Raw genomic sequence first — 24,903 nt, forward strand, 5'->3', positions numbered from 1 at the left:
TTCAACAAAGAAAGATGTTTATTTTCTTTACACATGAGTAAAAAAGTACAAATTTCACATCAGATCAGGCCGACGGACTCGTCGTGATGTTTACAAGTTTAACGTCACACCTGCTGTGTGTGGTTACTGTGTGTACATGTTAGAAGTAGCTCTGTAGCGGTTCTCCCAGGATGTTCTCCATCTCCTGAACAACCTTCTGCACCTGCTGCTCCACCTCCTCACACTCATCTGAAACAAACACACACACACACACACACACACACACGATATATTACTACCATCACATATAATAATGTGATACTTAATCCTACATTTTATCGGAATGTTTTGGCGACTAAACAAAAATTTTAATGAAGACTCGTCGACAGGTCTAAAAAGCGAAAACACTCCGAAAACAGTCAAATTTAGCACAATTTATTGTTAAGTATTTGAAACATTGTCCCAAAAACATTGTGTGCATTCAGAGCCCTTTGAAGCCTTTAATCACAATCTTCAACGACCATGTTGGATTTTAAACACTGCTGAAGTAGAAGACACTTTGCGCCGTGCGGTATGAACGTGAACCTGCACATTATCTGACAACAACTCACTTAAAGTTAACTAATAATATAACGTCTCAAAAAGATTCATTGCTGCTGAATTCATTTTCTAGATCAAAGTGCTGCCAAACCGCGCTGGTTTTGTGAGAGGACATCTCTCCAGTTTAAAACTCCAGTCTACTGGAGCATTACCGCGGGGAGGGGGACTGCTGTCTGACAGCTCTGTAGCACCCACTAGTGGCGGGCAGCTGCATGACAGTTATGCAGCCTTGTACATGAATGAAACACTAATTGGTTTAACCAACTAATATTTTTGGTGCCAACTAGCGGAGGGGGCGGACGTTTAATCGTTTGGACGACTAATCGCAGGAAGTATGAGGGTTGGACACGCTGCAGCTTTAACCACCTGGAAAATGCGAGGTCGGGCACTCAGTGCTACTTGGGCCAATGTGGTGCACACTGATGTGCTCCAAAAGTTGGACTTTGTTTATGTCAGAGCTCAACCATGGCGCACTGAAGAACAAACACTTGGGAACACGTGAGTGCAGTGATGGCAGCACTCTTACTTTTGAGTGTTTCTTCTACATATAAGACAGAAAAAGATCTGAGGGCACAAAAACTGCGACATGTGTTCAGCCTCTGTGTGTGTGTGTGTGTGTGTGTGTCCGTCCTCACCCTCCATCAGTTCAGCCAGGAAGGGGATGGTCTCCGGCAGCAGCACCACGTAGTTTTCCTTCAATTTAGACGCCAGCTCCATCAGCATCAACAGGGAGGAGAAGCGCACCTGAGGAGGAGGAAGAAGAGGAAGAGGAGGAGAAAGTAAAAAGGAATTGGAGGTAGGAAGTGAGGACGAAGAGGAGGAGGAGGAAGAGGCATTTTTACATATTAATATCAGCCCACATCAACAGTGGTGGAGAAAACATTCAGATGTTCACTGCAGTAAACGTTTGACTGTGACACAGATCTACAGAGGTAACTGAGGTGTGTGTGTGTGTTTGTGTGTGTGTGTGTGTGTGTGTGTGTGTGTGTGTGTGTGCGTGTGTACCTTGGAGTCGGGGTGTCGGGTCTTCAGGAGGATCTGGTAGTTGAGAGTTTTCCACTGAGAGTCGTCAGCCATCGCCACAGAGAACTGACCCACACAGGGGACCAGGTGCTGAGTCACCCTCTGCTGGTACACCTGCTCCCCACCCACTGTGTTCTCCAGCTGCAGACAGACAGACAGACACACAGACACACAGATGGAGGACAGACAGAGAGACAGACGGAGACAGACAGATAGGTGAGTCCATAGTCAGGTCTCCATCCAAACGCAGCACAAACTCTAAACACATTTACAGAAAATCAGCAAAAGAAAATACTTCAACTTTCCCTCCTCCCCAAAGTGTGTGAGACAGGTGTGTGTGTGTGTGTGTGTGTGTGTGTGTGTGTGTGTGAGGTGTGACCTGGTCGAGCAGCGGGCTCAGCAGGGCGTCGGCTCGCTCTTTGCTGAGGAACCTGTGCGTATCATAAAGGAAGATCTTGTGGAGACAGTCGAGGATGAAGAGGAGCAGCTGACTGATCTTCTCCTCGCTGTCAAACAGGAATTCATCTGAATAGAGACACATCATCAATAAAAAATTAAAAGAAGTTAATTTAAATGGGTTACACATTTAATTAAACCTAAATAAAGTAAAATAAAAATAAAATGAAGTTAAATGTGATTAAAATTAAATAAAGTAAAACAAAAAACAAAGTGAAGTTAAATAAAATTAAGTCAATTTAATTAAAGTTAAATAAAGGAATCAAAATAAAGTCCAATGATACATATTTAAGTTGAATTAAATAAAGTAATGTAAAATATAACAACGTAAATTAAATACAATAAAGTCTAACACAATAAATTAAATGAAGTAAAATATCTTAGCATGAAATAGAATACAAAAATAAAATAAAATAGTCAAATAGAGTATAATTAAAATAAAGCAAAGTAAAAAATAATTTTAATAAAATAAAAAACAAATATTTAAAGCAGGAAAAAACAAATAAAGTTAATTAAAATTAAATAATGTAAAACAAATGAAAAGAAAGAAAAACAAAATTTAATTAAATTAAATAAATTAATTTTAGACACAATAAAGTATAATTAAATATAATAAAGCAAAGTAAAATGTAATATTAATAAAATAAAATAAAGTAAAAAAAAAAGAAACAGGTAAAATCAAATAAAACCAAAAATAAAATATTAATAATAAAATAAAATTAAAAAGAATAAAACATTTTAGAGTAAAATATTTTGTCTCACCTGTGTCGGAACGGTTCGTCTGTCGCAGCAGATCAGCGAAAGGTTTCACCAGGTTTCCTGCGAACAGGACGAAGAGTCCTTTGAGTCTCTCTGCGATGAAGTCCGACAGGCGGTAGAAAGTCAGCAGGCGCTCTTTGCTGCCTGATTTACTCCAGTCTAACAGCTGCAGGAACAAACAACAACAACAACGACATCACGGATCAAACCATGGATCGACCGTCAGCTGGTGGAAACGCTGTGACGACAGAACTAAAGTGACGTTACCTTGAAGAAGAGCGGCCTGAACGTGACCTCAGACAGCTTCATCACCATGGCGAGCAGACAGTCGATCACACGGCCTTCGATCTCCAGTGTTTTCTGCAGATCGCCCTGAAGACAGGAAGTAAAGAGTCAGCTGTGATTTAAAGGTTCCTTCTGCAGTTTTACACCTCAACATGTGCAGCAATAGAAGAAGAACAAGAAGAAGAAGAAGAACAAGAAGAAGAAGAACAAGAAGACTGCTCACGAGTAAACATGAATGTAAACTACGTGGATTTAAAAAAAAAAAAAAACTATAAAAAAATCAATTAAAAACAATAAAACTGAATTAAGTTGTGAAAAATATAACAAAAAATACAAAATACAAAAAATTAAATACAATAAAATCTACTAAAATAAAGAAAATTTACATAATTAAAAAAATAAAATAAAAGTCAAAGAATAATAAAATAAACACAGACAATTTATATATTAATTTAAATAAAATGAAGTAAAACAAAAACATAAAATAAATATTAAATAAATAAATAAAACAAGGTAAAACAAAACAAAATCAAATAATTTAATTCAATTCAATTTAATTTAATTGTGCCTTTGACTCTTCTTCTACTGTTTGACATAAATAAATAAAAACAGATCCTGATGACGCTGATTTTTTTTTTCTTTTTTACTGAAGTGTGTACCATTAGTGAGAATCTGAGCAGCAAGTTTGAATAAACAACAACAACAATAAAAAGGAAGAAACATCCGACTGACCTGACAGTGCTCGGCACGGAAGTCCAGGGCGGTGAGGAAGAAGGAGGTGAGCTCTGATTGGTGGAAGCTGAGCTGCTCTTTCTCCATGTGACTGATGTGTTCCTTCAGGATGCTCATCAGCGCCCCCAGCTGACCCTGCAGGGAAACACACGCCGTCAGCCGTCAACGTCAGACAGTGTGGGCGTGTTTAAAACACCCATACTACAGAATGGGTAACTCCACGTGTTACTGTATGTTATAGTATGTGTGCAAGGCAAGCTGTCCAAACTAACAAAATGCCCCTGGTGAGATTAATAAAGCTGTTTGAATCTGAATCTGAGTGGTGACTGAATTCAGAGGAGAAAACACTGAGTTTTCTCGTATTGTTTGATTTTATAAAGGTTTTGAAAATAATTATTTGTGCAAATTCGTGTCCATAAAATGAGATGAATCTGTCGTTAAACGGGAGCAGCAGAGAAAACTTGAAGTGTCCCACCTTCCTGTCGAGCACCATGCTGCTGTAGCACCTGGTGACGGTGGGCAGTAGGACCCTGGGGGGCAGCTTGGTGGCGAGGGTGCTCCTGAGGGAGGCGAGACGTGTGGACAGCTGAGCGGCGGCCGTGGACGAAGACGAGGAAATCTCTGCCAGTCGAGTCAGCCGACAGACCTGCAGGAACAGGAAGTGTCAGACTTTATTCTCCACACGTTTATGTGTGAATATTAGGAGTTTGTGTTGCTCATCACTCAGGTGACGGACCTGTGACGTGGTGTCCTGCAGGTACGGGCTGATGAAGTGCGGCAGCGTCTCAGTGACACGTTGGAGGGCGGTGACGGCGCTCAGCAGGTAGATCTCATTGGTCAGCAGCTCCTTCCTGTCGGTCAGCACGTGCAGCACCGCTGGCATCAACCTGCGCCACACGACAGACAGCAGATTTTTGATGGTAATAAGTAAAAATATTAAAGATTTGACTCCAGTGTGCTGGTTACATATTTTAACTGCAGTAAAATTCTGAAGTATTTCCGGTTGGTTACCTTGGTAACTGTGGGATGGCGAGGGCCTTAAGCGTGCTGACCACCTCGGCGATGCAGAGCAGCGCGCTGCTTGTCACATTCTTCTCCTCCTCTGTTGCCGTGACGATGTCCACCGTCTGCAGCAGGACGGGGACGAACGCCTCCTGGTGGTCGGAGCCGAAGCTGCGACAGAGCAGCTTGAGGCTGTAGAGCGCCGTCTGCCGGTTGATGGCCTGCTCCGCGTCCTGCTCTGCCTCCGTCACCTTACTGTGACTTTTACCCACAATGCTCAGGAGGTCGCCAGTCAGCTGTAACAGCACCATGACCTGAGACACAGAGAGAGACTCTATGAACCAACGAAGAAGAACCGAAGAGTTGAACATGATGAGACGAGAGGAATGAATGAACGACGTGTCACCTGTTGTTGGTCCCACTGCGTCCGCTGCTGCAGTTTGTTGTTCAGCAGCTCCATGGCTTTCCTCCTGACGGACGCCAGCTGATTTCCCATCAGCCCCCTCATCACTGTGATGAAGGTATCCGTGGGCAATAAGGAGTTTACCTGGGCAACAGAAGACAACGATAACAAAGGGTTTGTTGTGTTTTTACACACTGTCAATAAAATCACTACAACTACCACCCTGCGGTTGTACACCTCCGCACGCAACTCAAGTTTGTCTTGAACTCAAGTACGTTTGCCCCCTCAGTGTGGTTCGTTTGTGTAGGTGTGAACACAGCAATCACACTCAGGTGTGCCCCAAAACAACCAGATCCGAATATATTTTGTAAGGTCACAGTGACCTTTGACCGCTAAATTCTAATCAGTTTGTTCTTAAGTCCAAGTGGAGGTTTGTGCCAAACTTAAATAAATTCCTTGAGGTGTCCTTGAGATATTGTGTTTATGAGAATGAGACAGAAGCAAGGTCACAATGACCTTGACCATTGACCACCAAAATCCAATCGGTTCATTGTTGAGTCCAAGTGAAAACTAGTGCCAAATGTGAAGAGATTCGCTCAAGCTGTTCGAGATACTGTGTTCACAAGAATGAGAGGGATGCAAGATCACAGCGACCTTGACCTCTAACCCTTAAATTTGAGTCCAAATGAATATTTGTGCCAAATTTAAAGACAGTCTCTCAAGTCGTTCTTGAGATATCTCATTCCTGAGAATTTCAGAGAAATTCCTGAGACCTTGACCTATGACAACCAAAATATCAGTTCATCGTTGAGTCCATGACAACATTTGTGCCAAATTTTACAAAAAAAAAAAAAAATCACTCGAGCTTCTTGAGATATTGCAATCACAAGAATGAGACAGATGAGGTCACAGCAGCCTTGACCTTTGACACTTGAACACCAAAATCTAAACAGTTTATCTTTGAATCCAAGTGGATGTTTGTGCCAAATCTTAAGAAATTCCTTCAAGGTGTTTTTGAGATATCGTGTTCACAAGGATGGGACAGACAGACAGACAGCCGCAGCTATCTCCGGCACGGAGGGATAAAAACGACACTGCTGAAAGTGTGTCTCTGCAGTTACAGGTAAGACACTATAATAAACACCTGCAGTCACTGTTCATGCTGACTGTGCTATATTTACCTTGTCCAGAACATCGTAGGCTTTATTGAGCAGAACTCTCCAGAACTTGGCGGTGGGTTTGTCTGCGTTTTCCTCCACACAGCGAGCGACGCTGTGGATGTAACGCAGGATCTCCTCCAGCAGCCTGAAACAATCAATCAATCAATCAATCAGTGTGATCGTGTCCACCTGCTACTGCATGTGGAGACTCTGTTTAAAGTTTGGTTGAGGAGAAACTCACCTCTGCTGCAGCTGCTGCAGAGACTCATCGACTGCATCACCTCCGTCAGCAACCTGAAATCAAAAATCAAAATCAGGAAATGCTTTCAGATAGAAGTTCATTTTTAGGAGAGACGTGGAAGACAGTGAAGAGGCTGAAATCAGTGTGACGTGATCACACTTCTTGGTCTTGGTCATTTCCCTGCTCTTTCTGAAACGTCACAGAACGTCTCTCTCTCGTTTTTGACGTCGCTCACCTTCCCGATGAAGCTGGCCGAGCCGAGCAGCTGAGCCATGAAGGAGACGCAGAGGAACTTGAAGTGTCTCAGCTCTTTGCTGCTGTGAGCCTCCACGCTGAAGATCAGATCCTCCACCTTCTCCTCCTCCGTCTCCTCCTTCTTGGCTCCTCGCCGGCCGACGGAGCGCTTCACTGGAGCTGCAGAGGACAGGAAACATCCAGGGTCAAATACACTGAGACTTTACTGTGGCTACTGGGAGTCTTCTTTGTTCTGATATTTTAAAGTCACAGTTCGGCAACTTTTACACTTTTCTCAGTGGAGTCTGGCTTTGAAAACAGCTTCAGTTTCCCGCAGGAAATGACTGTCTGAAGGTAGAGTGGTGAAAATAATCTAAATGTATCATATAATTAATAAAGCACAACGCTACACTGCTACTCCTGCCTGGTTCTCCAAACTGGGGCCGTGCCGACCGCCATCTACTGACTGTCTGATGTGCTGATGATGTGAAGAACATCTCACCGTTGTCTTTGTCATCAGGAAGCTGCAGCAGGAAGTCCAGGATGTTGATGAGGGAGGTGAGCTGGTCGGTCACCTCGAACTGACAGCAGAGAGAGATCCAGAAGTCCACGTCTTTCTCCAGAGCTGCATCCTAAGAACACACACACACATGATGCTGACAGAAACACTGGTTTCATTCACTGCTGCAGGATCAATCGACGCCAAAACATTAATTTGCTTTGAACCCCTATATCAATATATTTTAAGCCAGATATAAATTTAGACCCAGTTTATATCGATCGTGTTATGTTACTCAATGCATGAGTTGATGGCGTGAATCCATCCGCACACCTTAAATTTACTGTCCTGTACTGAAAGGGTTTGGTGTTGCCACTCACCTTCTCGCTGACGGAGCTGGCCGTCTGTGTGGCGTGCAGCTTGAACAGCAGGAGCATCAGGACCCAGAGGAAGTGGGCGGGGCCCAGCGTGGTCACCAGCTGTTGGAGGACGGGCAGCCGCCGGTGGTCGGGCACGTGCGGAAGAGCATCGGCAAACACGTGCATGATCCTCGTCACCACAGCGACCACTCGAGTCGAAGAGGTGCCATCAGAGAGCTGGTGGGCCTGAGGAGGAGACGTGATGAAGAGAGGGGTCACATCAAATCATGTACTTGTTTGTCCACTCTTTACTGAATATTATGGGATGGAACCCTTGAACTGTCGGTCTCACCTGAATCAGAGCAGGTATGACCATCTGCAGCGTCTTGTCAATGACTCTGAAGCTGTAGGCGTCGTCCAGACGCATGATGTTGGCTCCCATGAAGGTGAAGATGGGCATGATGTTGTGCAGGACTTTCTCCTGGAGGGTCAGACACAGAGCAGATTATCACATGATGTTCACTCAGATTATCACATGGTGTTAGCTCAGATTATCACATGGTGTTAGCTCAGATTATCACATGATGTTAGCTCAGATTATCACACGTTAGCTCAGATTATCACATAACTCAGATTATCACATGATGTTAGCTCAGATTATCACATGATGTTCACTCAGACTATCACATGATGTTAGCTCAGATTATCACATGATGTTAGCTCAGATTATCACACGGTGTTAGCTCAGATTATCACACGATGTTCGCTCAGATTATCACACAATGTTAGCTCAGATTATCACACAACGTTAGCTCAGATTACCACACGATGTTTCCTCAGATGATCACACGTTAGCTCAGATTATCACGTTAGTTCAGATTATCATATGATGTTAGCTCAGATTATCACACGATGTTAGCTCAGATTATCACACGATGTTCGCTCAGATTATCACATGATGTTAGCTCAGATTATCACACGATGTTAGCTCAGATTATCACACGATGTTCGCTCAGATTATCACACGATGTTCGCTCAGATTATCACACAACGTTAGCTCAGATTACCACACGATGTTTGCTCAGATTATCACACGATGTTAGCTCAGATTATCACACGATGTTAGCTCAGATTATCACACGATGTTAGCTCAGATTATCACATGTTAGCTCAGATTATCACATGATGTTAGCTCAGATTATCACACGATGTTAGCTCAGATTATCACATGATGTTCACTCAGATCATCACATGATGTTAGCTCAGATTAACAGATTAAACTATTAGCTTGTCTGTTTGTTTGGTTCTTGTGCTTTTAATCTCACACACAGGAGACTGCCCACTTGTTCACTCACAGGGAAGATGGTGGCAGCGGCACCCAGCAGCAGCAGAGCGTGGTGGTGAGTCTGCGGCATGTCAGATGTTCTGATGCACTGAACCACCAGCTCCACACTGAATTTATCTTCATCCAGGACGTCTGCAGAGGAGATCATATCAGGGAGAGTCTCAGTTAGTAAACAGTGATCAGTAATGTTTATTTCTTCTTCTGTGGTGGATCTGTCCTCCCTCTGTGACCTACCGGGTCCCACAGCTCCCCCGTCAGGAGACAGCTTGTGACAGACGTTGAGCAGACAGCTGAGCAGCAGCTGTTTGGTGTACTCCATGTTGGTCTGATCCCCAGGACTTGACTCCAGACTCCTGAGGACACAAACACACATCAGACTCCTGAGGACACAAACACACATCAGACTCCTGAGGACACAAACACACATCAGACTCCCGAGGACACAAACACACATCAGACTCCTGAGGACACAAACACACATCAGACTCCCGAGGACACAAACACACATCAGACTCCTGAGCATTTACCTGGCGAGCAGAGAGAACAGAACCGGCACCAGCGTCTGGGCTCTCTTCAGCTTCTTCTTGTGCTGCAGCAGCTCCAGGATCAGAGTGACTCTCTGCCACGACACAGCGCCCCCCTCTGGACCAGCATCACCGCCCTCCTGAGGCTTCCTGATCAGGGAAACAACTTCACAATGTCTCTTTTGTCTCAAACACACACAGAAGCTGGTGCTACCTTGAGTCAGTGTTTGTATTGACGGAGGTCATGATATGAGGTCTTTTCAAACTTTAATGACACAGATCTGACAGATGAACTTTAAACTCTGTGAGTAAATAAAACAGCACATGTTAGAAATGAACGTCACCTCAGACTCATTCTGCTGCGACGGGTCTGCTGCACCGTCACGCTCACTTTGGGTTTCTCTGGCGGAGCGAGCTCATTGGCCACCAGCTGACCATCAACTGCGATCTGTCACAGAGAAAGTTAGAGGACTGCTGTCACAAACTAACTGCCAAGAAGTCGTGTTTTTAGATCAACACTCATCAGAAGGACGCAGGAACAGACGAAGCTCTTAAAGTTCCTGTTTAAGTCACAGATTAGTTGAGTCAGGATTTATCAGTTGTCTCACCCCTTTAAAGACGCTGCTGATGGTGTTGGTCACCAGAGGACTCCTGCTCTCCACCAGCACGTCAAACATCACCGACAGCAGCTTCTGCTGCACAGTCTCGTCTCCGAGGGCCGAGAAGAACGGCTTCGTGATCTGCAGAGAGACAATAAAGAGAGACGATGACACAAGTAGTATCTTTAAACCTTCAGTACAGAAACACACCTTACAGGACAAACAGTCCCAGTGTGGCCGTCTGCAGAGACTGTGGGATCATCCTTTAAACTTAGATTTATATCAGTTAATCCTGGTTTTAAAATAAGTTTTAACGCTGGTTTCTTCACAGTGTAGTTTAAGTTTTAACCACAGTTAATATCTGGCATGTTCCTCGTCTTACCATAGTTTATATTAAGATTAATATTTTGTGTAAAGCTGGATGTCCCTGTCGCATCCTCAGTTTCAACCCTGGTTGCTGAAGGTTTATCATTTTCATCAGTTTTACCCTCTCTTCATTCCTTGTTTTAAAACAGTTTTTATATCTTAAATGTAGTTTTTCCCTCCAGTTTTACCCTATTTTTATCCCTGATTTTATCCCTGATTTAATCCCTGGTATAAACCTATTTTTAAACCTGGTCTAACCTTGTTTTTAACTCTGATTTGACCCTGATTCACTGATTAACACTGTTTTAACCGCGTTTTTTACCCTGATTTAATTGCTGGTTTATACCTGTTTTTAATCCTGGTTTAACCCTAATTAAACACTGCTTTTAAACCTGATTTAATCCCAGAATTTAACCGGTTTTTAACACTAATTTAATCCCTGGTTAACCCTGCACTGACCTTGATTTAATCCCAGATTTAACCCTGTTTTTAACCCTATTTTAATGCCTGCTTTAACCTTGTTTTTGACCCTGGTTTAACCCTAATCTAATCCCATATTAACCCTGTTTTAACCCCAATTTAATCCTTGGTTTAACCCTGTTTTAACCATGATTCAATTCCTGCTTTACAAATCCTACAAATTTAATCCCACATTTAACCCTGTTGTTAACCCTGATTTAATCCCACATTTAACCCTGTTGTTAACCCTGATTTAATCCCACATTAACCCTGATTTTGTTTTTAACCCCAGGTTGAGGTTATCCTGACCTGTTCCAGAGCGATGATCTGGCAGCTGGGCATGTCGGGGCGTGGCTGTGCCGAGGTCCTCAGAGCTCTGATAAACAGATCCAGACAGTTCTGGTTTTCGGCCAGCAGGGGGGCCGACGCCTCGTTGTATTTCCCCAGGACAAGGTGCATCAGCTGGGCCTCGGCCCGCAGCAGGGTGGGGGTGTCTGGGCCGCTCTGCTCCAGGAGGCGATCCAGAACAGGAAGCAGCTCGGACAGAACGGACTGAGAGGTGGAGGAGAAGATACCAAATCCACATAATGAAATGACATGTGGTTCATTTGTTCTGATAAGATGTAAGTGTGCAGGTGTGTTCCTGCCCTCACCTGTCCGTTGACATTGCTTAGTGCTCGCAGCAGGCAGCCGGCGGTGTATGATGGGCAGCAGGGAGTCTGAACGCTCTGCAGCAGCTGCTGCATCGACGCCTGAAGCTTCTTCTGCTGCGTCTTGGCTTTCACAGACACACACTCCTCATGAAGCACGCCGAGGGCCTGCAGGGTTCACACCGAGAGGAAAGTTTGCATGTGGTACTTAAAATGTAGCTCCACCGAACTGGTGACACTTTTTGCATTACTACAATAACAGTTTGGCTGGAACATGAACAGACACAGTGACTGAAATAATAATAATTATAATAATAATTAAAAAAAAATAGAAGGAGAATAACTTGATGACATCACACACATCCTGAAAGACCAGCTATGATTGGTCGTGGACCAACGTGTGGTCTGTCATGTCTGTCGGCAAAGTCACGGCAAGATTTTATGACACAGCGACTGTCAGAACAGACGAAATGTCGTGCAGTCTGAACGTGACGTTAGACTACGTGCTCACCTCTTGAATATTTGTCTCATAGAATTATAAGTCACTGACTGCTCTGGCTTGTCTGACTCAGTGTCGATGACTCAGCGTCTCACCTGGCTCAGGTATGACGGGTCAGCAGTGATCTCCTCTGAGGTCTTCAGAAGCTTCTCCATGATTGGCTGGAAGGGAGAAGTGTCGGCTCCTGATAGGCTCTGCAGAGCACCGAGGGCCGCCCTCCGCACCTCCCGAACCGGCGAGGTGAGGCAGCAGAGCAACGACGGGACCACTGAGAGAGACAGACGGAGCAGGTATGATGTTATGATGAGTACCATCTTAGCTTAGCATGTTAGCATGTTGCTAAATGTTGGAACTAAATGTTCTCACCAGGTGAGTCTGCAGCGACCAGCTCCTGCAGCGTGGTGGTCGACTGGGCGCTCAGCAGAGCTCGGCCCATGTACAGAGCCTGAGTCTGCAGGATGGCGCCCACCTTCATGTCCAGCTGGTCTCCATGGTTACTGCTGTAACCCCACAGCACGCACAGGAAGCGGAAGAGCATCGACGGCTCGCTCAGGTGAACCTGGAAGAGATGAAGAGGACGGTGATTTCTTGTTGTGAGTCCAGAAAGTGAATGAACATATTTTTCTCACATTCTTTCTTTAAAGTAAAAAAAGTTACTGCTGACTCACAGCCATCGCCGTCAGTCAACAGGAAGTGACCTCATACCTGGATGAGCAGCTTCATTAAGTCTCTGAAGCAGCCAGCTGCCGGACCCTCGCCGGCGCCGCTCATGATGACACTGAAGAGGCGGCAGGTGAGCCCCAGGTAACAGCAGGTGTTTGTATCCAGCTTCTCCGGGTTCCACCACACCTCACCTGAACACACACGCACACACACACACAACACACTGAGTGTCTCTGCAGGTGAACCCACAGCCGTCACACGTCAGGAGGGGAACTCACCTTTGAAGGAGGCATCAGGACACCTGAGGGAGGAGATGAAGTCTCTGAGCAGCGCGATCAGGACGAAGCTGAACTCTCTGTCCAGCTGGTCACCTGGCTGCTGCTCGCACCTGCTCAGGTACACAGTCAGGGCTTCAGAGAAGGAGGACGGGGCAGCGACACGGTGCTCGGCTTCCTGTTAAAACACAGAGAAAAAAAACAGAATTACCTCCCCGTGGTTGTATGACTCCGCCCACCAGTCCAGTGTCTCTGACAGTCTCCATCCATGTCAGTGAAAACATGGATGTTTCACACACAGTAGATCTATACAATCAGCACAGTTTCAAGATTATTCAGTTTATTCATATATTCAGTATCTGACCAAATGTCTCCCCTTCTGTTCCTGAGATATGACGTTAAAACATGATGATGTCAGAAGTCAAATAAAATTTTAAATGAGTGCAAATCAAAAGTTTGTATTAAATCAAATTCCTTTTCCAGATCAGTTTTCTTTCGGTCAGTCACAGTTTCTGTCTTCATGTGTTTTATTATTAAATGTTTGAGCTTTTGTCTTCATCTCGTCTGACCTGAGCACCAGCACCACCGGCGGTGTCCCTGATGACCTCCAGCAGGGGCGTCTCCAGCAGCATGTAGACCCGCTGAGCGGTGAGCAGGTGCTGGGTCTCGCTCAGCTCGCCAAGGCCGAGAAGAAGAGTCCGAGTCAGCACCAGGAAGGAGGCCCTCCATCTGAGGCCGGAGCCCCGCTGCTGCTCCACACACAGAGCCAGCTTCTCCAGCTGATGAACACAAAACACACAGAGACACAGCATTTACACACAGTTGTGTTCCTTGATGTTCTGCAGAGGACGAGAATAAGATAAGAAATAAAAATGATTAAAAGACAGAATAGAAAAGGGAAAAAGAAGAAAGAAATATATCTTTTCTAGGAACTCCTGAACCAAACCAAGTTTTATTTCCTTTAAGTCGTTTTTTCCCCTCGTGTTATGTATGTGTTATTATTTATATTGTTGTCATATCTACTTTATTATTATTTTGTAAGTTTTTGTTATTTGAGATGTTGGGATCGTGGGGTGGGCTGTGAGGGACGTACAGTAGCTACTGAAACTTTATTTGACACTTGAACTTTCCTTTTCTTTTGTTTCTATGAGAAGTAACCCAACTACTGTAAGACTGTAATTCTGACAAATAAAGACTATTAAAAAAAAGACAAAATAAGTTTGGGGAAATTAACAGGGAGAGAAATTCTAAAGGAAATTATTTATATTTTTTAAAAAAAGAATACATTTAAATACATTAAAAAAAATACATTTAAAAAATGAATAAACAAAATTTAAACAATGAAAAAATGAATACTTTTTTTAAAAAATATACTTAAAAAAAAATAAATGCATACGAATTAACTAAAAAAAATATAACTAAATTTAAAAATAAAAAATAAAAATAAATGCAAAATACATATAGTTAAAAATGATTAAAAAATGAGAAATTAAATACAAAAATAAATAATGAGGGAATTAATACAATAAAATAAATAAAGAAGCTGGAAATAGCCCCAAAAAGTCACTATTTCCTCCAGTGTGTTTGATAAAAACTACAGCGAGCAGCTGTTTGAGGAAAAACTGATGAAACTCTATATTTGTGTTTTTACAGATCTTCAGTTGGAACCTGTGGGTTTGAAAAACATTTCAAGTAACAACTCACAGCGTCTCGTTTGGAGAAGTGCTCCATGTTTGTCAGGTTTGTGGTCAACGTGGTGACGAGACGCTCGTTGGCCAAACCTATGAAGTCGGACTCAGAGCTCCTCTTCATCACCTTGTCCAGCTCTGTGTGGACACATCAAACACTGTTAGTCACAAACGAACCTGATCAACCGGCTGAGAAATGTTAATCAGTGAGCTTTAGTTTCTGATACTACGAGGGACAAATCTTAACTCACATTATTGATATTGTACAGTGTGTTTAATGTGTGTTTAATGTGTGTTTTGAATCAACTAAACTTTACAGCACTTCACAGAAACCTTCACCGCCAACTAGTGTTGTGGAGGTGTAACTACAGAGTGACACAGACACACCACCACACAAGTCTAAATGCTCACAAGTTCTTTTTAGTGAAGTGGTTCTTCTCGTTACCTTGAGCCCAGTTAAGTGTGAGCGGATGTTGGGTGATGATGGAGGATCGGGCGATGCAAGAGGCGAGGCGGAGCTGTGAGGAAGTGATCACAAGGAAGGGCAGCAGCCTCCAGCCCGCCCTCTGCAGCAGCTCAGCGTCCCCCTTTCCCAGCCGGGGGTCAGACAGTAAACGCACCGCCTCTGTCAGCACTGGGAGCCTGCAGGGGAACACAGACACACTGTTACAATATAAAGACAATTAAAACTAGCAAGGTGCAATATCAATAAAGATGTGTTTGGTTCACTGACCAGTGCTCTGCCACCGACGGATCCACTCTGTGCAGCAGTGACAGTAAACAGGACACAGTGTCTTCAGGGTCCAACACATCAAACAGCAGCTGAAACAACAACAGCACACCATCACCTGTCTGCTCCTTTAAAACGCACCGTGCTGACTGGTCTGTAGGGGGTGCTGCAGCCTCCACTCCCGCACATCCACCACCATGACACTTGTTAAAGCATCTCTCTCACCTCAAGGACCTTGAGGGCAGCAGCCACGACCTCCGGCACGTCTTCCTTCAGGCGGTCCATGACGGCCTCTTTCAGGAAGTCTTCGTCCAAACTCTGCTGCTGCTGAGGAGAAACACCAGGAGAGGACGTTAGAAGAAGAAGGTGGTTTTCTCTTTGGTGCAAAGTGTTGATGCAAAAAAGGTGAAGTTAAAATGAATAAAGTTAATTTTATTATCATTATTATTTGTCTTCTCTTTGGGGGATAATCTTGCCCCAAGATGTGGTACTATCATCAGCACAGAAATGAACACACACATTATGTTTATAATAAGGAGGAGCCTATAAATCGACCCTTTAACTGTTAGTAAACAGCATGATGTGTTTTGGTGGGCGGGGCTTAGCTGGAAGCAAAACAATTCTCCACAGACATTTGCTAGTGCTAGCTAATAAGTTCTGTTGTCTTGGAGCGCACTCTGACACAAACTGGACCGTTGATAAATTGGGAGCGCTGTTTGAATGTAGCGTTGGGTTATCCAGAGCAGCGCACTCTCAGAGTGGCAGAGCGCACTCTGGACACTCTGTCTGTGGAGATGGAGCAGCAGAGCGCCGAGCGGAGTGAAATGTGTGATTAACTTAACCGCTGGTTCATTCATGTAGAAATATAACGCTGCGTTTCTTCCACCAACAGGGCTCTCATTTTAGTGTAGAGCGTCAGACTGAATTTACCAACGCACCATGTCAGGTCACTCACTCTCCGGGACCGCCAGTGTTACTCGAATAAGTAAACCCTGACCAACGGGACCAGACTGGCCGACCTGTATGCTCTCACTCAGTGGATGGATGATGTCACAGGAAGCCAATCTTACAAAGGATGACGACACAGTTTGTTTTGCTATGGAAGCTAACGTTAGCTAATGTGCTAAAAAGTTAGCGTTCCAGAGAAATCCAATATTCCTCTTAATCCCGCTCCAGTTTCTGATGAGGTGGAAAAAATTACCTCATTGTAACATCGGCCCTTAAAGGGTCTACAGAGAAAAGCATGGGACCCAGATTCGAGCCTTGAGGTACACCATAAGTAAGTTCATCATGCCATATAGTGAAAAATATCACAATAAATCAACATTGATTTTGGTTATATGTAGCAGAGACATCTGCCCCCAGTGTTTCTAACTTTCCCTGAACTGTCTGGAAACAGGAAGTGAAATCTGCTGGCGTACCTGCCCGGAGGTAACAATGTCCATCAGGTGCTCCACAGCTGACACTCTCACGGAAGGCAGCGGGTGTTTCAGACTGAGCAACAACGACGTGTCTGAGTCTCCCATAATCTGCACACAGAAAGACATTAATTTAAAATATTTATACAGAAGACAAACACTGTAAGACTTTAACTTTCACTGCTGAATGCTGTCATTTTTATATACTGATAATACAATAATGTGGTGTACCCGGTGTTTTCCACTGCTCATGGACAAAGAGAGGAACTGGTGGAAAAGATGTTTCTGCTCAGGGTTGCTGACGTCGGTCACATGACCTGCGAGGACACCGTCCAGAGCTCCACAGTATCTGATGGAGGACAAGACACAGCCAATGAGTCTCACATTAAAGGGATAGTTCGGGTGTGTTGAAGTGGAATCGTACAGTAGATGTCAGTCGGCACGCCCCCAGTTTGGAGAAGCAGGCAGGAGCACTGCCACATAAACCAAATAATGCTGATGGCAAGGTAAAGGGGTGAAAATATTCTAAATATAGCGCTCACTTAAACTGATATTGATTTTTTTATGTGGTTAATTTATGTTTTGTACATTGCTTTGCTTCCTTCATCTTGTTAAGATTTAACAGTAAAACAACAATAAATCAGGTAAACTGTGGAGGCGATCTCCGTCACACAGACTCACCTGGACTCGAACAGTCGAACCAGAGGAAGAAGACGGCAGTCGAGGGCAGACAGGTTTTCAGCAGAGAGTTCAGTCTGACTCAGGTACTCGTCCAACAGCAAACTGCAGGAGCAACACAGCAACACAAACATCTGTCATGAAGAGTTTCTGTTCCAAAATGTGCAGCCTGTGTTTTTACATCGTCTCAGCAGAGTCCACTTTTTAATGCAGCTGTCACACAACAACTTCCCTCTGAATGAATAAAGTTTCATTTTATTTTTTCTATGTTTTAGTGGTGGGACATGCAGCACAAAGAAACCACTGCACACTGAAAATATAAAACAAACTAATAATAATAATAATAATAATAATAATATTTATCAGCAGCTTTAAGTCCTCCAGTCAAACTCAATTGTTAAGAAGTTGTGATGAATCAATTAAGAATTGAGTTTACTGAGCCACAGTTTGGTCCAGGCCTTTGGTCAGAGGGACAGACTGCAGGATGGACTCCAACATGCCGACCTTGTCTGGCTGCGTCTCACCTGAGACACAGAACAACAGGTAAACTCAGCCCTGAGCTTCTCTTCACACATCACACAACGTCTCAATGTTATGATGGAAATGATTCCACTCTTATTACTCCACATCACACAGAGAGACAGTTTGAACACACCTGAGCTGCAGGTGAACACGGCGTGGATCAGGTGAGGCAGCAGGTAGCGCAGCAGAGGGCTGACATCATGACTCGCCGCCATCGCCTGCAGTGTTGACACCAGCGTAGGCATCGAGCTCAGACGGCCAAACGCTCTGAGGGAGAACACAAACGTGAGAGGACGGACAGGTTCTCATCACGGATCCAAGTTGGGAAAATAATAACAATAATCGCTCATCTTAATGTCACACTAAACAAACAAACAAACAGATTCCAGCCTCAGATCAGATAAACTGACACCTGAGGTGGGCGTGTCCAATCCTACCTGGGCCCGGCAGCGCCCTCCTTCTGGTTCTGCAGCAGCACGATGAGGCAGCCCACACCCTCCTTGGCCAACACGGGCTCTTTGAGCAGAGATTTGCTGACGTGCACAGCGAGCGTGTCGACCAGACTCGCCTCCATCACCACCTTCACCGCCAGCTGGCACACAATCATGTACGTGGCGGCTTTGTAGTCCGTCAGAGACGACTTCAGACCCTGCAGTGATGACATCATCAGAGCCGAGCCTTGGTTAAAATGCTTACATACATGACAGCTGAGTTCCTGCACTGGAACTGAAAACACTTTCTTTACTGAACAAAAGACGCCACGGATCCTAAAGGTTAAATGTTAAGCCTCATTAGTGTATCCTCTCGACCCTCATCGACCTTCGACAGGTGGTCTAGAGACACACAAATAGCACGGATAATGTGGTGAACGGACGCAGAGCGAGTCGGTTACCTTCTGAACGTAAGGCAGCAGTTTGGAAATGATGGCGTCGGACACTTTGTCCATAGCGTCCAGAGCGGGGACGATGGAGGAGGCGTAGAAGGAGAAGATCACTCTGAGCTGGGAGCAACTGCCAGAGTGTCCTGAGTACGCCTGAAGAAGAAGAAGAAGAAGAAGAAGAAGAAAACAAAGCAAACGTGTGAGACTTATGTCGTTTGTTTGTACATCAGAGTGTGATGTCATGGTGATGATGTCACCTGGATGGCCTTGGTGACCATGGTGCAGATGAAGTCCATGAAGCTCAGGTCTGTGTAGCAGTGAGTGATCAATGTTCCTCTGGACAGAGGCACGCCTGGTTTCTATGGAGACAACAGCAGCAGCGTTTACAGGAAGCACTTAATATTCATGGTCAGAAACACTAAGGCTGCCCCCTGATGGTCGACCAAACGTTAGTCGACCAGAAAGGCAAGATTTCATTGGTCACTGTCAAAACTGAACAAAATGTGAAACTCTATCAGGAGCTGCGTCTTGTCAAAATAAATCCAAACCTCTATAACTGGACCATGTGTGACTTTACTTTGAAAGGACAGACACAGGAAGTGTCCACGCTCAGCAGTCAGACAGGAGTCAGGTTAATTTCCAGGGCTGGTACCTGCAGTTATTCCACAGGCTAGTTAATAACATGTCGGGCAGGAAATCCAAAGTGTGGGATCATTTTAAGAAGGTGAAGGACGAACCCAAGGTGATATGTAAACTCATCTTCATTGGTCGACTACAAACATGACGTATCATCTGAAAGATGGAAGTAGCTACATGCCCATTAGACCACAGCGCTCATGGCTAATAAACACAGTGTCAGTGTGCCGCAGCGTTCAGACCTGCAGGCCGTGCAGCCAGTTCCAGCGGTTGGTGGCGTCTTTGATCTTGAGGAGCTGCAGGACTCTGACGAACACGTTGGTGTCGTGATACGGCAGCGCGCACGCCAACAGGCTGTCGACGTTATACAGCTGGATGTGGAAGCTGAAACACAACAGGACAACATCATGTGACAACACAGGTGCTGATCTGAAACACACCTTCTGACATCTGAAGGTTCAGTTATGCTGCACTTTGACATGAGCGTACAATGAGCGAAAAATATGACCTGATATTTGATGCCAACTCTAAATTTTTGAACACTTTCAGCTTTTTTTTCTTATATTACAGCTTTTACTTGAAGTTTTTCTCAAATTATGATTGATTTTTCTTTAAATATTAAAACGTTTTTATCTCCTTTGATTCTTTCCTCAAAATATCACATTTCTTATGTAAATTTTTTATACTTTTTTAATACATTTTCTATTATAAAAAAACAGTAAATCCCTGTGCACAGCGGCGCAGTGCTTCTTCTAGGTGCCAGCTGGTGCAGGATAAATCACAGTCAAGAGTTCAAAAACTTCCAGCGCACACTAGAATATCAGGATTGACACAAAGTTTATTCAAGAATGTTTAACAACAAAAGGAGCGAAACGCAAATTTTGTCTTTAAATTTTACAACTTTATCTAAATGTTGAAATGTTGTGAAATATTTTTTATACGTTATGACAAATTACAAATTTTCTTTTTCTAAAAATGTGACATCTTTGTCAAATATTTTGACTTTTTCACACAATATTACAACTTTTGCCTCAAAATATTATGACTATGTTGAAATATTGACTTTTAGAAAACTATTAGATCCGTTTTCCTCAAAATGTTACAACTGTGTCGTGTTATATAATAACTTTCATTCAAAATATTAATATTTTTAAGTAATATAACTATCTTTTAATGAGAACTGTGTTCTAGAAATATGCAGTTTTTCATGTCACTGATTTTCACTAAAAATATATTTTTTCATAATGTCACACTTTTACTTCAAATGCTACATTTTTAAGAAAATATTAGGATTTTTGTCTTTTTCATATTAAAGCTTATCGAAATAGTGAAATCTTTTTGATGCATCACAACTTTTTCACTTTTTTTCACAATATTATAAATTTTGTACACAAAATTCTGACATTATTGAATTTTAAAAAATATATTACGTTTGTTTTCTTCAAAATGTTAAAACCATGAAGTAACTTTTATTTAATATATTAAAATCTTTCATGTAACATTTCAAAACATGCAGTTTTTTTTATTTAATACTGACTTTTACTTGAATTTTTTTTACATTTTCTTATAACATTATGACTGTTACTTGACATAGAACAATTTTAACATTTTAATTTACATTGTTTTTGTCTTTAAAAGTGCCGTTTGTTGTAATGTTGATTTTTTTTCTTGAAATATCACAAATTTTCATACATTATGATAAATCACTTTTTTTTCCCAGACACTGACACATCCGGCTGATAAGAAGTATAAACATAATTTAGTAGTGAAATATATGAATATTAATCTGACAGGATCAGACCTGTCACAGATATCAGTTAGAATGAGGTGTGGTGATACTGCAAGACGTTAAGATGCGTACCGGTGGACCAGCCACTCGATGCACTTGTGGGCCGGTTTGAGGAGGAAGTACGGGCAGAGGCGGGTGAGGAAGAGCGAGATGCCGGCGTCCAGCTTCTCGTTGACCTCTTTGGACTGGACACTGCGCTCCAGGGTCATCGAGGCCCGGCTGAACAGTGTGTCCTGGAACTCCAGGAAGGCTGGTTCGATTCCCAGCAGCTCCTCAAGCCCTGTGCAGCCTGAAGACGAAGAGGACAGACAGTAAGGTTTTACCACAACATGTGTGGGAGTCATCTGCTGGCCATTTGGGAACCTGTCCAGGACTCACCGAGGGCGTAGAAGGTGCTTCTGTCCATGGAAGCAGCATCTTTGGGGTCGAAGAGGAGCGAGGCGACCTCTCTGCGTGTCAGTAGGTTGGGGTCGCTCTGAGGCAGCGCGAGCCTCTTCAGTTGGTGGGCCAAAGACGTCATGATGACGGCTTCTTAATCTGATGACGGACACACAAAAGTCACTCTCACATTTCTCTGGCCTTTTGTTTATATACTAAAGTCTGTTTCCTGTTACTTTCACCTGAACCCAACGTTACCCTAAAGGCTTCAGGATGCTTCAACTTGTCCTAATGAAGTCTTTAAGAAAGTCTGTTATCATGAATGAGAATTTAAATAAACCCAATTTAACTTGAGATTGCCGAAGAGAATAGAAAGTACACACTGAAGTTAGGAGAGCTCCTCTGATTTATTGCGCATGATCCAGGAGGTTTGCCAATGAATGACAGTCAACATGTTATTACCAAATCTCTCTATTATTCTTCAGCTGTCCTGAAACAAAACGCTGCTTCGGTCACTTCACAGTGTGGGACTCAAACTTTAAATCAATGTGTTTAACATGAACTGACTCTGGTGCAGATCACATCAGGCCAAACTGCTGGTTAAAACGAAGATTTAAAGGCTCCTCTGAGAGGTTGGTACCATTAGGGTTCCTGGTTGCTATTATAACCTAATGATCCCCACTTTACTTTAATATGAATCATAATCCTCTGGGAACTTTGGCATGTCAACTTAATGCTTTAATAACCTTTACAGCACCGTGGTGAGCGGGACACGCTCCCTAAAATAGGAAGCAAAAGACACTTCATCAAGTAATTATTATAATTTGCTATAGCCGATTTGAAAAGTGGATATTTGTGAATACGAAACAGCTTTTAGAACACTTCTGTGCAGAACCTGCTCTTTCTAAAAGGCAGGAAAACATTAAAACTGCAGTTTTTCCAAGGGAGTTTGGCACGTAGATAAATCCCACACAAGAAAACGACCCCGTTGAGTGCGGTATCACTCAGATAATGATCCAGTGTGGTGACTGCAGCCAGAGGAAAGTCTTTTTATACTGTATTTACACAACTAGTTCATTTTACATCAACTAGTTAAACTAGATTAGCGCTACTGTTTTGCTACAACACATGCTAGCTAGTTAAGCTAACTTAGCGGCTTCTGAGCTCAGTAACGAAAACAAAATGTCTCGCGACCAACGAACGTGAACTCAAACACACCAGAACAATGTCATAATATTATAAATAATGTAGGAAATAAAATGATATAATGAAAATAAGAAACGCTGACCTGTTTTCTGTAACTCCGACAAACACATGGGTGCACGTTGTGGATGATTCCTCTTCCGGGGCACGTCACGCTGAGCCAATCACAGCACAGTAAGGCGGGACTTGACCCGAATATCTTATTTTAGTATTTTAATAAAACGAGAGAACATAATACAGACAGTTTTTATCACAGCAGATATTTATAAAAAAAACTATTAAAAATAATAATATTACAAAAAATATTAATTATTAATTATGTTAAAAAAAATCTTTCAGGAAAACAACGCAATTGTATCATTAAAAAAATAAAAATAATTCATGGGGTTATATCAGTGAATAATGCTTAAAATAAATACGTTTTTCAGCGTAAAAAAATATGTTTGTTTCATTAACATGTTTTAGTCGCTTGACAACTTATTAATTAAAATGAATAAGTTATGATATCTTGCATAAAATATTTTAACCGCTAAATATCAATACAACGTTTGGATAAATATTAAGTTGGTTTACTTACGCTTTTCGAGGTCAGAAAGAATCATATTGGTTGTACTAAACTAAATGAATTTGTCAGATGATAAAAGACTTAGAGGACTGACTTGATAATGGAACTACTTGAAAAGATGCATGGAAATTGTTACTTTAATTTTTTAAAGTTAAACCAGTACATTATTCTTTAGAGTGTAAGTTCAGTTTTATGACCATACATTTTGTCAACATCATTATCAAACTAAATCTAAACCAGAATTACCTCTCCGTGGTTGTATGACCCCGCCCACCAGCCCAGTGTCTCTGACAGTCTCCATCCATGTCAGTGAAAACATGGATGCTTCACACACAGAAGATCTATACAATCAGCACAGTTTCAAGATCAGAGTCACCAATTCAGTATCTGACCAAATGTCTCCCCTTCTGTTCCTGAGATATGACGTTAAAAATGATGATGTCACAGTCAAGCTGACCATTTACCTTTTGACGTTCATTATTTCATCCTGTTAGACATTCGTGTCACGTTTTGTCAGAAATAGTGTGTGAATTCTTGAGTTATGGCAAAAAATATGTTTTGTGAGGTCACACTGACCTTTGACCTCCATCCATCCATTTTCATCCACTTATGCGGGACCGGGTCGCGGGGGCAGCAGGCTGAGCAAAGCACCCTAGACGTCCCTCTCCCCAGCAACACTTTCCAGACCCCAAGGTGTTCCCAAACCAGATGAGATATATAATCCCTCCAGTGTGTTCTGGGTCTGCCCCAGGGTCTCCTACCAGTGGGACGTGCCCAGAACACCTCTAACAGGAGGCGCCCAGGAGGATCCAGATCAGATGTTGAACCACCTCAACATGGAGGAGCAGCGGCTCTACTCCAAGCTCCCTCCAGATGTCTGACTCCGCCCCCTATCTCTAAGGCTGAGCCCAGATACCCTGGAGGAAATTCATTTCAGACGCTTGTATCCGCAACCTCATTCTTTCAGTCACTACCCAGAGCTCATGACAATAGGTGAGGGTTGGGACGGAGATGGCACAGGAAATTGAAAGCTTCACCACGACGGTCCAGTGCAGCACCTGCATCACTGCAGAAGCTGCACCAAACTGCCGATTCATCTCACGCTCCATTCTACCCTCACTGTGAACAAGACCCCGAGATACGTGATCTCCCTTGTTTGAGGCAGTAACTCTCCCCCAACCCAGAGAAGGCAATCCGCCGTTTTCCAGCAGAGAACCATGACCTCAGATTTGGAGGTGCTGACTCTACAAACCACCCCAGGCCATGCTGGAGGTCATGGTGTGATGAAGCCAACAGAACCACAT

The 24,903-nt window shown here is 43.3% G+C and overlaps 1 protein-coding gene across 2 annotated transcripts; it reads right to left on the reverse strand.

Moving 5' to 3' along the window:
- heatr1 (HEAT repeat containing 1) lies at positions 1-23,233 on the reverse strand. 2 transcript variants are annotated; one of them, XM_033611773.2, is made up of 45 exons: positions 23,120-23,233; positions 21,832-21,990; positions 21,526-21,742; positions 19,907-20,048; positions 19,286-19,387; positions 19,041-19,181; positions 18,586-18,797; positions 18,282-18,415; positions 18,063-18,150; positions 17,630-17,731; positions 17,180-17,297; positions 16,952-17,059; positions 15,756-15,854; positions 15,534-15,622; positions 15,246-15,442; positions 14,817-14,938; positions 13,682-13,891; positions 13,116-13,290; positions 12,880-13,028; positions 12,541-12,733; positions 12,270-12,442; positions 11,679-11,843; positions 11,335-11,577; positions 10,210-10,341; positions 9,946-10,049; positions 9,605-9,751; positions 9,312-9,430; positions 9,088-9,209; positions 8,085-8,213; positions 7,754-7,978; positions 7,377-7,506; positions 6,876-7,054; positions 6,641-6,693; positions 6,421-6,544; positions 5,243-5,383; positions 4,846-5,150; positions 4,571-4,721; positions 4,310-4,480; positions 3,835-3,969; positions 3,085-3,189; positions 2,821-2,983; positions 1,982-2,127; positions 1,585-1,743; positions 1,215-1,323; positions 1-228 (listed from the first exon to the last, which is right to left on the reverse strand). In XM_033611773.2, the coding sequence occupies exons 2-45, from the start codon at positions 21,971-21,973 to the stop codon at positions 140-142; spliced, it is 6,459 nt and encodes a 2,152-aa protein (XP_033467664.2). In that variant the 5' UTR covers positions 21,974-21,990; positions 23,120-23,233; the 3' UTR covers positions 1-139. The 2 variants fall into 2 exon arrangements, with proteins under 2 accessions (XP_033467664.2, XP_033467663.2); XM_033611772.2 differs by having other exon boundaries at positions 15,756-15,857.
- Positions 23,234-24,903: the final 1,670 nt, after the last annotated feature.

This window comes from Epinephelus lanceolatus, chromosome 21 (genome assembly GCF_041903045.1).
Source record: "Epinephelus lanceolatus isolate andai-2023 chromosome 21, ASM4190304v1, whole genome shotgun sequence".
Classification (NCBI taxonomy): Eukaryota; Metazoa; Chordata; class Actinopteri; order Perciformes; family Serranidae; genus Epinephelus; species Epinephelus lanceolatus.

Excerpts from the sequence above, each read along its gene's own strand:
- heatr1 (XM_033611772.2), bottom strand. The coding sequence starts at position 21,973 with ATGACGTCTTTGGCCCACCAACTGAAGAGGCTCGCGCTGCCTCAGAGC. Across the intron at positions 17,060-17,179 it reads TGAGCAGTGGAAAACACCGG|ATTATGGGAGACTCAGACAC; the intron begins GTACACCACATT and ends TTCTGTGTGCAG. Across the intron at positions 12,734-12,879 it reads TAATGAAGCTGCTCATCCAG|GTTCACCTGAGCGAGCCGTC; the intron begins GTATGAGGTCAC and ends CATCTCTTCCAG.